This window comes from Nannizzia gypsea, genomic scaffold (genome assembly GCF_000150975.2).
Source record: "Nannizzia gypsea CBS 118893 supercont1.6 genomic scaffold, whole genome shotgun sequence".
Taxonomy (NCBI): Eukaryota; Fungi; Ascomycota; class Eurotiomycetes; order Onygenales; family Arthrodermataceae; genus Nannizzia; species Nannizzia gypsea.
This window is the reverse complement of record NW_003345196.1, coordinates 722715-736173: the sequence shown is the minus strand read 5'-3', so window position 1 is coordinate 736173 and position 13459 is coordinate 722715. Positions and strand designations below refer to the sequence as shown.

At 47.0% G+C, this 13459-nt stretch overlaps 4 protein-coding genes across 4 annotated transcripts; 3 read left to right on the top strand and 1 right to left on the bottom strand.

Annotated features, from left to right (window-relative positions):
- Positions 1-603: 603 nt before the first annotated feature.
- MGYG_06876 (ribose-phosphate pyrophosphokinase 3) lies at positions 604-1863 on the top strand (the record flags this gene model as incomplete). The annotated part of the gene is made up of 3 exons (XM_003170837.1): positions 604-674; positions 819-910; positions 1064-1863. 3 exons carry the CDS (start codon positions 604-606, stop codon positions 1861-1863), a joined length of 963 nt encoding a protein of 320 aa, XP_003170885.1.
- Positions 1864-2486: 623 nt separating this feature from the next.
- Positions 2487-3696, bottom strand: MGYG_06875 (40S ribosomal protein S6; the record flags this gene model as incomplete). The annotated part of the gene is made up of 6 exons (XM_003170836.1): positions 2487-2602; positions 2673-2996; positions 3068-3166; positions 3237-3257; positions 3334-3406; positions 3592-3696. 6 exons carry the CDS (start codon positions 3694-3696, stop codon positions 2487-2489), a joined length of 738 nt encoding a protein of 245 aa, XP_003170884.1.
- Positions 3697-6406: 2710 nt separating this feature from the next.
- On the top strand, positions 6407-8753 carry MGYG_06874 (HMG-box transcription factor; the record flags this gene model as incomplete). The annotated part of the gene is made up of 3 exons (XM_003170835.1): positions 6407-6878; positions 7045-7190; positions 7263-8753. The coding sequence occupies 3 exons, from the start codon at positions 6407-6409 to the stop codon at positions 8751-8753; spliced, it is 2109 nt and encodes a 702-aa protein (XP_003170883.1).
- Positions 8754-9689: 936 nt separating this feature from the next.
- Positions 9690-13245, top strand: MGYG_06873 (hypothetical protein; the record flags this gene model as incomplete). Its single annotated transcript, XM_003170834.1, has 4 exons — positions 9690-10494; positions 10557-12296; positions 12373-12509; positions 12571-13245. 4 exons carry the CDS (start codon positions 9690-9692, stop codon positions 13243-13245), a joined length of 3357 nt encoding a protein of 1118 aa, XP_003170882.1.
- Between the last annotated feature and the right edge of the window lie 214 nt (positions 13246-13459).

Genomic DNA, 13459 nt, shown 5'->3' with positions numbered 1-13459 from the left:
TTTCCAACGGTTGTGTTGTATTCTGCTCCTACATTCCCTTTCCCCATTAGATAGGTTCGATAATACCGGGTCCTCTGAGTAGCTGAAGTGCAGATCAGCTCCTCTCTTGGGTGCCCACTAAAAATACATTTCTTACTCGAAATTCTTTGCAGGCCTTGCTTGCCTGAGCTTTCCTTCTACTCAACTCTTTTACTTCGGTTAGCGGTTGCTGATAAAATTACGTAAGTTCAATCACATGACCCTGGGTTTTCCATATCGATAAGCGGTCTCTGCCACTTTCCTGTTTAGGACTAGCGTGTCGGAGCTTTTCCTGGCAAAAATAAAAAATCGAAAAAGCTTTCAGCAAACGTTGAACGTCTCGGGTTTGATGAGAAGAAGACGAGGCGGAAGAGAAAACAAACATGCTGTGATATGTTTTGTGTGTTGATACGAGAGCCAAACAACCGATAGAGGGCTATCCGGATTCCGTTATACTCTTCAGCTTGACTTCCACCGATAATGCGCTAGTTCCCTGTCAAAATCTCCACGGACTATTCGTACATTCGCCCGCCACGCAGTGATCTATTCTGATCCCTCACACTATTCTCCGCAATATCTTTGATCATGGCGAGCAATTCCATAAAGCTGTTGACCGGCAATAGCCATCCGGAGCTGGCACAGCTTGTTGCAGACAGGTACGGTGCATCTCTTTGTTTCACCAGGTATTAGCGCTTCTGAGGCTGCTCTTTGGTAGCGCTTAAGAAAGTGGTAAAAAGGATATTTGCACATAATTTGATATGTCAACTCAGCGAGCTAGATCACTAATCTCAGCGTTATAGGCTAGGAATTGAGTTGACGAAGATCATGGTCCTGCAATATTCCAATCAAGAGACCAGTGTGACCATAGGCGAGAGTGTTCGAGATGAAGATGGTATTTTCTTCCCTTGACTGTGGATGTTGTTTTTGCATATCTTCCCCTAATACCAGACATTTCGGGAAGTAATGTGTCTGAATCATTTGCATTTGCTTGGATTGTTTACAATTTACGGCTCATGAAATGCGGTGCTAACAATATGCTATCAAGTCTTCATTCTTCAATCTACGAAGCCCAATGACATCAATGATGGCTTGATGGAGCTCCTCATCATGATCAATGCCTGCAAGACCGCTTCGGCTCGACGTATCACCGCTGTCATTCCCAATTTCCCATATGCCCGACAGGATAAGAAGGATAAGAGTCGTGCACCAATTACCGCAAAGTTGATGGCCAACATGTTGCAAACTGCTGGTTGTAACCACGTCATCACCATGGACCTCCACGCCAGCCAGATCCAAGGCTTCTTCAATGTACCCGTAGACAACCTCTATGCCGAACCCAGCATGCTCAGGTGGATCCGCCAGAATCTGGACATCAAGAACTGTGTCATTGTCAGTCCGGATGCTGGTGGTGCAAAGAGAGCTACTGCCATAGCGGATCGACTCGACCTTCAATTCGCTCTGATCCACAAGGAACGTGCAAGACCCAACGAGGTCTCTCGTATGGTCCTCGTTGGGAGTGTTGAGGGCAAAATCGCCATTATCGTGGATGATATGGCCGATACCTGTGGAACTTTGGTCAAGGCTGCCGATACTTTGATGGGTCATGGAGCCAAGGAAGTTGTTGCCATTGTCACCCACGGTATACTGAGTGGAAAGGCTATCGAGACACTGAACAACGGCTGTCTAAGTCGGATTGTCGTCACCAATACTGTCCCCCTCAACGAAAAGAAGGACCAATGCTCGAAAATTGAGACGATCGACATCAGTCCTGTATTGGCCGAGGCCTGCAGGAGAACCCATAACGGTGAATCCGTTAGCTTTTTGTTCTCGCACGCTGTCTCTTAATGATCCAATATTTTTGGTGAGAAATTCCGGTTTATAATCTCTTTTTTCCATGCTATGTTTCTCGTTTCTGAATATCTGTCGCTATCTTATGGAGACACTCTGATAATGAAATCGTGGAGTGTTGTAAGTAAATTGCAATATATAACCTCCTCGAACAGAATTGGGCGACAATTACGGCTGATGGCATTTAAGCATTTCATGCAGTTGATGAGATGAAAAATGTTGATAAATTTCACATTCTTCCTACATACCGCAGCATCAAAGGCAAGCAAGAAAAGCGCTCATGATTTTATTACACGAAGAACGGGGAAATGGTTAATTTTTTTTTGGTTCTCGATTATGTCGCAAACCCATGTATAATTTTCCCTATTTGACTCCCCTCCCGTTATAAAGGAACAAAACAAATGAGAAAGATTATCATAGTAATAAGTCATGGCCCCGTCCCCAGCTCGGTCGCAGAGAATAAAAGAATATACCTTTTTCATTGTTGTAGTATCCTTTTCATTACTTCGTCATCGAGACGGCTGGGAAGAAAACATGGCTGGGTTTGACTTTTCCCCCTGGATTTGACATGGTATCGTGCGGCGCCCATATTGACTCAAGTCTCACGCTCTCCAACCCCTTCACCCTAAAACGACGACCTTACTTGCGCATCGACGAAGCTCGTCGCTTTCGGAGCTCATCACGCTTGGCCTTCTCTTCGTGGACACGGCTAGCCAACATCTTGGCATACTCGTTGCTGCAGGTAAACGTTAGCACTGGAAAAAGCACTGAGATCCTGAGGGGGAAAAAATAAAGGCCAAACATACGCAGCTTCCTTGGAGGCCTCAGAGCGGCGGCGCTTGAGGGCCATTCTGTGGCGTTTTCTCTGTAGTCTCTGGGGAGTGACGAGACGCTGGATCTTGGGGGCCTTGGTGTACTCCTTCTTTCCCTCGCCTTGGGGGTGACGGTACGGCGGATAACAAACTTTCTTACATCATCCTTCTTGTCGAGGCCGAAGAAGGAGCGGATCTTGGTGGCTCGCTTGGGGCCGAGGCGCTTGGGGTTGACAACATCGGTCAAACCGGGGAGCTCACCCTCACCCTGCTTGACAATGCTGAGAGCAAGGACGGAGAGGTCGAGACCGGTGATAGCTAAGACGGAACGTTAGAAGCTGGATTCTCCCATTGATACCAAGGATAACTGGATATATATATATATATACCTCCACGGACACTCTTTCTCTTGCGCTCTCCTGTTCGGCGGGGGCGGTAGCAGCTGTGGCCAGCAGCGAGGAGGAGTCTGGTACGGTTTGGCAGGAGGACTGTTAAAGAATATTGTTAGATGGCCACCGTAAGAATTGAACCTATGTTCTCCATCGATGGTGTACATACCACCCTGCTTCATGGGGAAACCTGTGATCACACGGCTGTTAGCAAGCTGACATTGAAATTGCACCCACCATACCGCGCCAGAAGATGTAGAGCGTACCTTGCTTATCGTTACCACCAGTGATTCTGAAAACATATCCCTTGAATTCATCGCCGAGGGAGTCGCCGGCAACCTAGATAGCCTCGAATCAGCAAAGAAGCTCCTCTGCATTTGCCCGCCATGCCGAAAAAACTTCGAGACAGCTACGGCCATCTCATCCAAATCGAATACAGCGCCAAAACAAAGGCCAGCATCGAGACCATATGGGCGTATTCCGTCCCTCCTCTTCTCTAATATCCGCGGGTTGTTGGTCCTTACTTCAGTTCCCATTCGCTTCTCCATGAAAGGTCTCAGCTTGCGGTCATCGTCAATCTCAATCAGCTTTTGCGACCCATTGGCCGGGTAGGAAACGTTGAGCTTCATCTTGACCAAAGTTCTCTCGCTGTCAAGTTGGCCGGGAGGGAGAGAAAAGACGGCGCGCGGTGGTCGATGTGGTCGGTTGCGTGAAGCAGAAGTTCAACTTTCTCTCGCTGTCTTCAAATTTGATTTCGGTGGAATTTTTTGTTGGTGTAGCGAACTTTCTGTGTGGGTCATGACTAAGCGTCACGTTATCTGTTGATAACATAAGCAGCCCTAGTCTCGGGATGACTAATATAATATTAAGTTATGTAAGCAGCATCTTTACTTGAACGTCGTCAAAAGGACGACAGCGACAGCGGCAGCGACAACAACAACGGTAAACACAACGGCAAAGACACCAAATCGCACCGGCTATTGATTGACGCGCGTTGTTGTGCTCCTCCGTATCCTAATTGTTCTAACCAGCAACGGTTGCACCGTGAGCGCTGTTACATGAACATAACGCACATCTCTCGTGTATGTACAGCAGGTATACAAAGAATGGGCGGCGTCGACGACTCATGATCATCGATGATCGGCCTAAGACCCAAGGCTTGATATTCTCCGGTGGCTCATTGTCGTGCACGCGGACGACAATAGAACCGAAGACACTCACTTGGGCTCCTATGGTTCTACGGGCGTGCTCACATCCCAACATGCTACTTTTAGCTGACAGCATCTGATAGGTGGCTCAGTTGCAACAATGGCGACAGTTGCCTTGCAAACTTCCTTACTCTTAAAAAGTTATGGCTCATCAGCTTAGCCAAAGCCTCTGGAATAAACTAAAATATAAGCAGAATGCTCGAATACCGTATCTTGGTGTACCCAACCCTCTGAAGAGACTCGTGCTATAAACATATATAACTGTACGCCCTGATTATTTTTCTATGGCCATATACGCCAGGGAATCGGACATCATCTCATCACCTCAAGACATCAAGCACAAAATTATACACGCTGTGCACAAAACAGTCACCAGGGGTTTTTATGTCATTCCCGCCCTTCGACGCATTATTACAAAGAAGGACCGCTTGTCCTGAGATAGGAGATTTGGGTCGCACTCACCGTACCAAAATGGATATGGAATTGCCTATTAGCGTCCGAAGTTCTCAGAAAGAAAACGACAAATGAATGCCGTTCCTAAATCGGCAAGCTTGGGATTCAACGTGGCGTAAGACATGCGGAAGAAATCACTCACCATGAGCCTTGAGACACGTATGGAGTACCTGCAAAGAATTTCTACCTCTTCGTGGTTTGTTTGCATACAGCCCGTAACTCTGTCTCTTTCAAACATATCGGTCAGTTTAAATGCGATTCCCTTAACTCACTCGCGAGGTAGGGAGTCGTTGTCTCTCAGCCCCCAAAGCAACAACCCACGTTCCGTTTGCTACCGCCACTCCGCCCGGAGTACTTACACCGTTGATACCACGGTTAGAGGGAATAAGAAATCCGCTTCTTAGGGATTGGTGCCCATACCTTGCTAAGTGAAAAGGAAAAGGACCCGTCCATAATCGGGCCTTGGTTCTTTACCTGCAGAATGTTGACTTTCCCACAAAGATGGTCTGTATCAATAAGCGATAATTATTAACTCCAGTACCCGAGCCTACCCAGCCAACCGGTAAGCAAATGAGCTTTACGACTCCGTGGGGTCCATTCACGAATGAAGCATTTATCGCCTAGGGCCGGTACTGCGTGTTTACGAATGTACTCGCTATTATTTAGGGGCATGTCCCTCATGATGGCGCCACGGGAATCTCCCTATTAAAAACGATTATCCAAGCAAAAGTCGGTGATAGAGAGCTATTTTTAAGGTGTGAGAGCTTTGTGGCTTGTTGGAGTTTATGCCCGCTTGACGGTAGGCAGCAAAGGATGTACGCGCCTTGCCATAACTAAGCAGCCTTTTCTCCAACTTTTCCCCTATCAGGAAAAGAGATCGGAAGCGAACCTCTTTGTTGGCGGTAGGTACTAACTAAGCTGAGTGAAAATGTTTTGCATGGCCCTGCTGTGCTCCCTTAGTTATGCATTACATCTGATTTCATTGGTTTTCTTTCAGTGTTACCTTTCTTTCTTCCTCCCCAGTTAGTGATTCTGAGTTAACTTCCACTTGATTACCACCCCGGCCTTCCGAGAGGTAAATCATTACTGAGCCTCCAAGGTATTCCGTTTGTACGGTCGTTGTACACCAAAAACGCTCCTCTGAGGGCTCTACCTAGTCTTACCTACCGCATTGTTGCAGGTACTCAACCACTGATTGGATGTCTTGGGTAAAAGAAATATGTGCATGTCGCCGCTTTCAGCCAGCCCATGGGGACAAAGGATGCTCAAAACAATAGTTCACGTTTTCCACCCCTGCTCTGAAGATTCATAGCCTTAACCGGTTGATAAATCACCAAGGAATGCACCGGACAGCTGCAATTGTTTGTAAGGAGAAGCTTGCTGTACATCCAAATGGCAACAAAGAAAACACAAGGAGAACAGCGGAAATCAGGATGCAAAATACAACATGTTGCTTAAGCATGACGGAATTGTTTAAGAAACCAAAAATTAACAAAGGAAGTTTCCGTTTCCTTCTCCTCTTCCTTCGCTATCGTCTTCTTTCTTCTTTCTTTCCTTCTAGTATCTTCGTTGTCGTGGCAGTCCTTTGCCACATTCATAACTACATCATGATACCTACGGACAAGAACAAGAAGAACGAGAACACTTCTTACGAATCCTACCTTTCACTTCTCTTGTCATGTTTTCCCGGGCCAACCCAGACAATATTCGGACTCCCTCTATGCCTCACGATAGACTTCTCCCAAAGCCCGCCTTGTATTATGACTACTCGAGGCGAGATGTGCCGACCCCTGAGTCTACGACACCACTGGCTCACAGGGTAATTACCCAAGGTCTCTCTTCTGGCTTTGATTCTGAAGAGAATTTGGCTTCGCCAAGAGCATCGCAAATGACAGGAATGGAAGCAATCTCACATGTTGCACTATGTGATTATAAAGATAACATATCTGTTTTGTCGAAGTTACCAGTGCTTGTTCAAGCAGAAACGGCTCGGTCATCTATGGAGATAGATGCATGTCTCATCAAGCCAGAAACTGCTCACCAAGAGTGTTCTACTTCACCATATTCCCCCAAGTCTGATTTTACAGAGGAATCCAATGTTCAGTTTTGTTTATGTGGACCAGAACCGAAAATTCCCCGTCCAAGAAATGGTTCGTTAGTTTTTTTTTACTTATGCCTACGTACATAGCCGGCACCCAGTAGCGCAACCCTGAGTGCTGGATTCTAAGCATACGCTACTTTTTTTTCTACCCAGCAACTGATTGCCATTTCCCTGTCCATAAGCTGTGCATAAATTCTAACTTTGCGATATTCTAGCATTTATTCTATTCCGACAGCACTTGCAAAGCTCTGTTGTTGCAGAAAACCCGGGCCTACCAAACCCAGATATATCAAAGATCATCGGAAAGATATGGAAGGGGCTTCCGTTGAAAGACCAAGAGCCGTGGAAGAAACATGCAGATGTAAATTTATCCCCCTTCTGTTTATCTTTTTTTTTTTCATCTCGTGGGAACCCTACTTATACAGCCATATAGGAAGAGAAGGCAAGGCATTTGCAGAAATACCCAGGCTACCGATATCAACCACGACGGCCTGGCCGCAAGAGGAGAAACACGAGTACGGTTGGGCCTACGGTAAAAGTAGATATTTCTGGCACATCGATTTGTAGTCGATGTGGCGGGAAGCCCATGAAACCACCTTCAACCCCGTCCACCCCTTTCATTCCGAACTTCAATGATCAGATGGACAATGTGCAAGCTCCTCCGTCCCACCCGGAGGAAATACAACATACACAAGGCCGCCGCCTGAAGTTGGAGAATATCCCTAGCCCTATTAATGCCACGTACGAAGAAAGCTGGCGTCCAGCTCCGCTTCATGATGAGAGTATACCACCTCAATCCCCATGCATTAAGCGACGGCGCAGCGAAGAAAGGGAGATTTACCCATCAATCCGCCATCATTTAGGTCCTGATGATTACCTGTCCAAGATAACAACTTTGCCCCGTCCAGAGCTGACTCAACGCGTTCATTCGCCTAATTATATTTGGGGTTCTCAGTCGCATTATTCAAACTCAGTACCTGCGTCTCCCCATGATCCAAGCCTGGTTCTCCCACCACTAAAGATAGCAACCCCAAGTTACCCCCATGGTCTAGCAAATCTGGAAGAACAGCCAAAGGCTGTTTCGTTCTTAGATAAGATAAGACTTTTATCCAAAGGTTCTCCTCCATTCGCATCGTGCTCTACCCCAGAGTCTGGGCAACCTGAGGGTGCTGTTATTGCTATCGAAGGCTATGATTCAGAATCAGTAGCATGCGTCACCGAATATTTGAACAATTCTCTTTCTTGTGACGACGGTGGAAATGTCAGAATATTCAAAAGACCAGAGTCAGGCAATCCGACGGCGTCAGAGGATACACGAAAGGCTGCTGGGAATTTCCTTGAGACCATCTTTTCCTGGTATAAAATATCCGGTACCATAATTGAGTTCCTGAATGACCGATTTTTACCCGCAGCTCGAAGATCAACGGTCGGAGAGACTGGGTCCCGCACTTCATTGCAGTCAATCTTACCCAAAACCGAAGACCTGAGTATCTGTTCGACAGAACGGTCCGCTTCTGGTGAAACTATCTTTACCCCTGAACCTGAAGAAGCAGTGCATACGCCTACATCATCCTCTTGCAACAGTGACTCTACATTCCGTGTTGCCCTAGTCCCACACTATCAATTAGCTACCACGGAATCTCATGTCAATTCGACGCCACGCAATCGCTCGCACGATCTTACAGATTACTGGGAACGCATGGCGATGCAGTGGGGGAGCTGTGTCGGGCCAGACATCACCGTATTTATACAGGACTGCGACCAAGCTGAGATGAACAGATATGGCTCTGGGAACCCGGTTGAGAACCGTTTAAATGATGTTCGTACGCTGGTGATCAGACGCCTTGCTGGTAGCACCGAGGGTATCGATGAAAGGGCACTAAGAAGAGTTGGATTCGAGGTCAAAGAGTTCCTCAGGAAATGAGGTAGGCATACGGAGTATGCCATGTCTTGCAACAGGAATCGGCTCTTCCACAGCGGCTCAACTAGCTAACTGCCCTATTGATTTCGTCGCCTTTTTGCCTGGCTCATGCCACATTTTCGCTCGATTTTTTTTTTCTTTCTATTTTTTATTCTAGCGTTTTCACCATGTTTTAGATTTTTTGTCCCCCCCTTTTTTTTGATAGACGGACGATGTACGACTTGGGACAGGATCGGGAGGACAATTTTGTTTTCTCAGCCATGATTCAATGCATCTTAGACGGAGGGCGCGCTGATGACACTGGCTCCTATATACTGGAAGCTATCCAGCGTTCACTTAAATATATTATTTAATAAATTGCCCTCCTTGACAGACGTTTTTAAGCCTTCACCCGTAACTAGCGAACTTGAGCTGCTGACTAATCCGATACGTCTGGCGACCTGGGGTCTTCGAAAAACCTGGAGATCTCCAGCATCACATTCTCAACTACATAAGGCAAGGCTTTGGGCACTCGAAACATCTTGAGTGTATACGGGCTCCTTGGACCCCTGAGACTCATAAGTCGGAAGCCTAGTTAGAAACCACATACCTCAATGGGGAATCCCGTGACCCTGCGAACTGGAGCGCTTAGTTAGTTAACTAGTTAACTAGCGCGATATCAAATTCAGCCTCCTGAAAGAAAAGGCAGCAAGGAGTAACACTTCAATAACACTCAACACATAGAAACTTTGCCCAGCCACCGCAGGAACTAACCAGGTAGAACATGGAACAGAGTGGCTGGTCAGCTACGTGGAAGATGAAAAGGGCTTCTTCCCATGCATTTTTTTATATCAGCACTCGCTCACTTTGAACTTGATCAAAACCAACTTGCAGATAACTAGAACTACGGGAAAGACAATTATAACTGCAATTGAGGCCTGGGTTAACATTTACATTATCATGCCTTCAAGTCATCTCTCTCATTGTGAATCCCCTCCGAGCTCCCCGAGAGGATCCTCCAACTCAACATGCATGACAGCGGAAACTTGTGCGTCTCCCATAGACACGGAGAGAGATCAAGCACATTGTGACCTTAGCTATTTCATCCCAGTTGGAGTCCTCTGGTGGAGAACACCAGATGCCAGTCAGACACCCGAAGCAGATTCTTTACAAGGGTATTGTCCGGAAGCCGATTCGTTACAGCTACTCGAGGACGCCGGTTTGATAAAGCTGTCCGTCGGCCAGGAATCTGCGGAAAGATGGATTGGCGTCCAAATTTACGTGATACCCGAAGAAAGAGCTCCGGATCTGCCGCCCAGGACTTACCAACGCCTCCGGCGTGCTCTGAAAGCTGTGATGTCTAGAATAGATCCATCACCAGACGCATGGGAAGGAAGGCGTTGCAATCCAGTTCAAGTTGAAGCAGGCTCTGGATGTGAATCCCTTTTTTACATCTTCAACACATTGGAATCTCCGAAGCCAGAAGCGGCGCATGTCTCTGACTCGTGGTCGAAAATGGCAGTCAGTAATCTTTTGTATGCTGGCGACGATGATAGTAGCCTTGGAATTTTGGGCTTGAGGACAAGATTATACCCTTACCAACAGCGATCTGCTGCTATGATGATCCAAAAGGAGGCGGAGCCTTCCTTATCTCTCGACCCAAGATTACAGACTCGACATAGTCCAAAAGGAAGAAAATATTACTATGATAGAGAGGAAGGAACTGTGTTGGATGAACCAAAATTTTATTCTAATGTGGCAGGAGGTACGCATTCCATCTGCTCTGGCACTCTGGATACATTGAAGTAAAGGCTAACAAGCTTTTAGGTATATTGGCAGAAACTATGGGGTACGGGAAGACGTTAATATGTCTAGCTGTTATCCTAGCAACACGGGGCCACATGCCATCCATTCCGTCACAATATGTTAGGCCCCCACCTGTTAGAAGTCAAACAGGCTCTCTACTGGATATGGCTGCTGCAGCGGCCGGCGCCAATTCGCTTCCTTGGCAAAGCCACTTTCGAGCTCTTGAATCCGATGGTATGCACTTCGACAGGTGTGTCGATGCTTGCAAAAAAAACCGCGGAACGTATACTATCACGCAAACTCCGAAGTACGGCCGACGCAGCACAATGCATGTGAGGGACAGCTCGATTACAATGCAACTCTCATCCGCAACTCTAGTTATCGTGCCGCCGAACTTAATTGACCATTGGCTAAATGAGATAGCGAAACATACTGAAGGCTTAATGGTTCTGGTACTAAGAGATAGCAGTATCTCTACCCCATCAGCAACCGAACTTTTGAAGTATGACATCGTGTTGTTTTCTCAGCCGCGATTTAAGAAAGAGTCTGGCGGGTTCACTGCATCAGGACCAGTCACATATTCCTCGCCCCTGAGGAATCTCCATTGGCTCCGGATAATTGTTGATGAAGGCCACAATTTCGCTAGCACGGGGGGAAAGACGAGTTCAGTCTACATGCTAGATAAGCTACAGGTCGAACGACGATGGATCGTCTCCGGAACACCATGGAAAGGCCTCTATGGCGTCGAGGTCAGTCTTGCTGCTGAGAAAACGCTTAGTTCGATGCCCGAGGAAGAGAAGATCAGAGATATATTAAATGCCCGTAAGGATGCCCAAAATCTGCTCAATGATGAATTAAAGAGACTTGACAGCCTGCGGTACATGGTCATCGATTTCCTCAATCTCAAACCATGGTCAAATTCTCGTGCCGCGGACCCGGCAAGCTGGACAAAGTACATGACTCCAATTGGCCCTGATGGAAAGCGAATGATGTCCCCGTCTCTTCGGGCCACGCTTCAGTCCCTTGTCGTGCGTCATCGCTCAGAGGACCTACAGCGAGAACTGCCACTTCCAAAACTTCACAACGAGGCTGTTTACCTCGAGCCCACCTGTTACGACAAAGCGTCGTTGAACCTGTTTATCCTGAGAATTGTGGTAAATGCGATAACCTCTGAGAGGACTGGCGATGACTACCTATTTCACCCCAGAAATAGAAAGCATCTTGGCCAGTTGATGAACAATCTGAGGCTGGCGGGATTCTGGTGGCCAGCAGTCGAGACCGAAGAAATCCAAAAAACCACACTGAAGGTGGCTAAAGAATACCTGCAGAAGAATATGTTTCGGTTGGCGGATGAAGAATTGAATTTACTACATCAAGCTATAGCCACTGGAGAAAAGGTCCTCAGTTTCTCGTCTCGAAATTCCTTATGTGAAAAAGAGGATGTTGGAATAGTCGTCGATTGCTTTCCTAAACATGCACGGGGATTCTGGGCTATCAATGAGCGAGCAGTGCATCACGATCCTCTATTACTCGGGCTCTCGTTGGCGAGAGAGGCACAGAAATTTGTTACCGCACGCCTCTGTGAAGTAGATCCAGGAGAAGGGCTCGCTGGAGCCGGCATCAAAGCGAAACGACAGAGATACAAAAAGCCTGAGCCATCTGGACAGTCTTGTCATAAGCAGAAGCCGGAAGAAGTGGTATATGTCTCCCATAGACCAAAATCTGAAAAGGTTAACCACATCAAGAGTTCAAGGAACAAGAGTCTGTCTTCTGACTCTAGTTTAAAGAGACAAAGATTGTCGGCACAGTGTCAGCTAAGCTGACTTACCTGCTGGAGAGGTCCTCGAGTCGAGAGTAGAGAGAGATATAATCTTCTATGAGAGCGAAACACGCTTTTGGATCGCGGAGGGCTCGACTACTAAACATAGATTTTCGCATTTACGCGCAGACTTTGAAAGCGTCGCAAAAGTCGGAGTACCTGTCCACTTTTAATGAAGGAGAATCGGTCCGTGTCCTACTTATGGATCTTCGTCAGGCTTCCCATGGTCTACACATTGCAGCTGCTTCAAGAGTTTTCATCGTCAACCCTATATGGGACCCTAATATAGAGAGCCAGGCCATCAAGCGGGCTCATCGAATATCCCAAACCCGACCAGTGTATGTGGAGACTTTGGTGTTGAAGGATACACTGGAGGACAAAATGCTGAGGCGCCGAAAAGCTATGACAAGCACAGAGATGCAGCATGCGGAGAAAGACATGCTGGACGATGGGACAATGAGCTCCATCATCAAGAATGAAGGCTTTCTCGAACTCCCGGACGATCTTACATTCCCTGCTCCTGCTTGTTTTAGCAGTGCCCTTGGATTGTTTGATAGGCACTCCCTCTCTATCCCTGAGAACTACGTTGATCCCCCCAGCCCACCACCTGCAGAACGCCCGGAGCCTATCACCTCCGATATCACGCCTGATTCACCAACTTCGGATAATAAACGGAGGCGAGCTAATTTTCCTGAATTCGATTTGCTTACGCCGTCTCCAGAGAAAAGTTCACCAAAACGACGCAGGGAATTACACACCGAAGAAGTAGTGAATGAAAATGGCATAGTTTTCATATCTCCCCGAAGACGAACACCTCGCAGGATCCGACGAACATCTTCCAGCACCTCATCCGGTTCCAGCACACGCAGCAACGTCGGCAGCTCCGCATAGACACAATTTTAGAGGAGTTTCTCTATTTTATGAGCCGTATTATCTCGAGTTTATTTGTTAACTTTGTTCAAATCCAATTTTACTCATGTTTGTTTTGTGAGGGGAATTATGGGACAGCTACGAGGGTGCGAGGCATGGCACTATTAAATAGTTTGTGCTAAGGATAACTGTTTTTCTGTTCGGACGAATATGGCGCTTGTCTAGTAATGTTAGG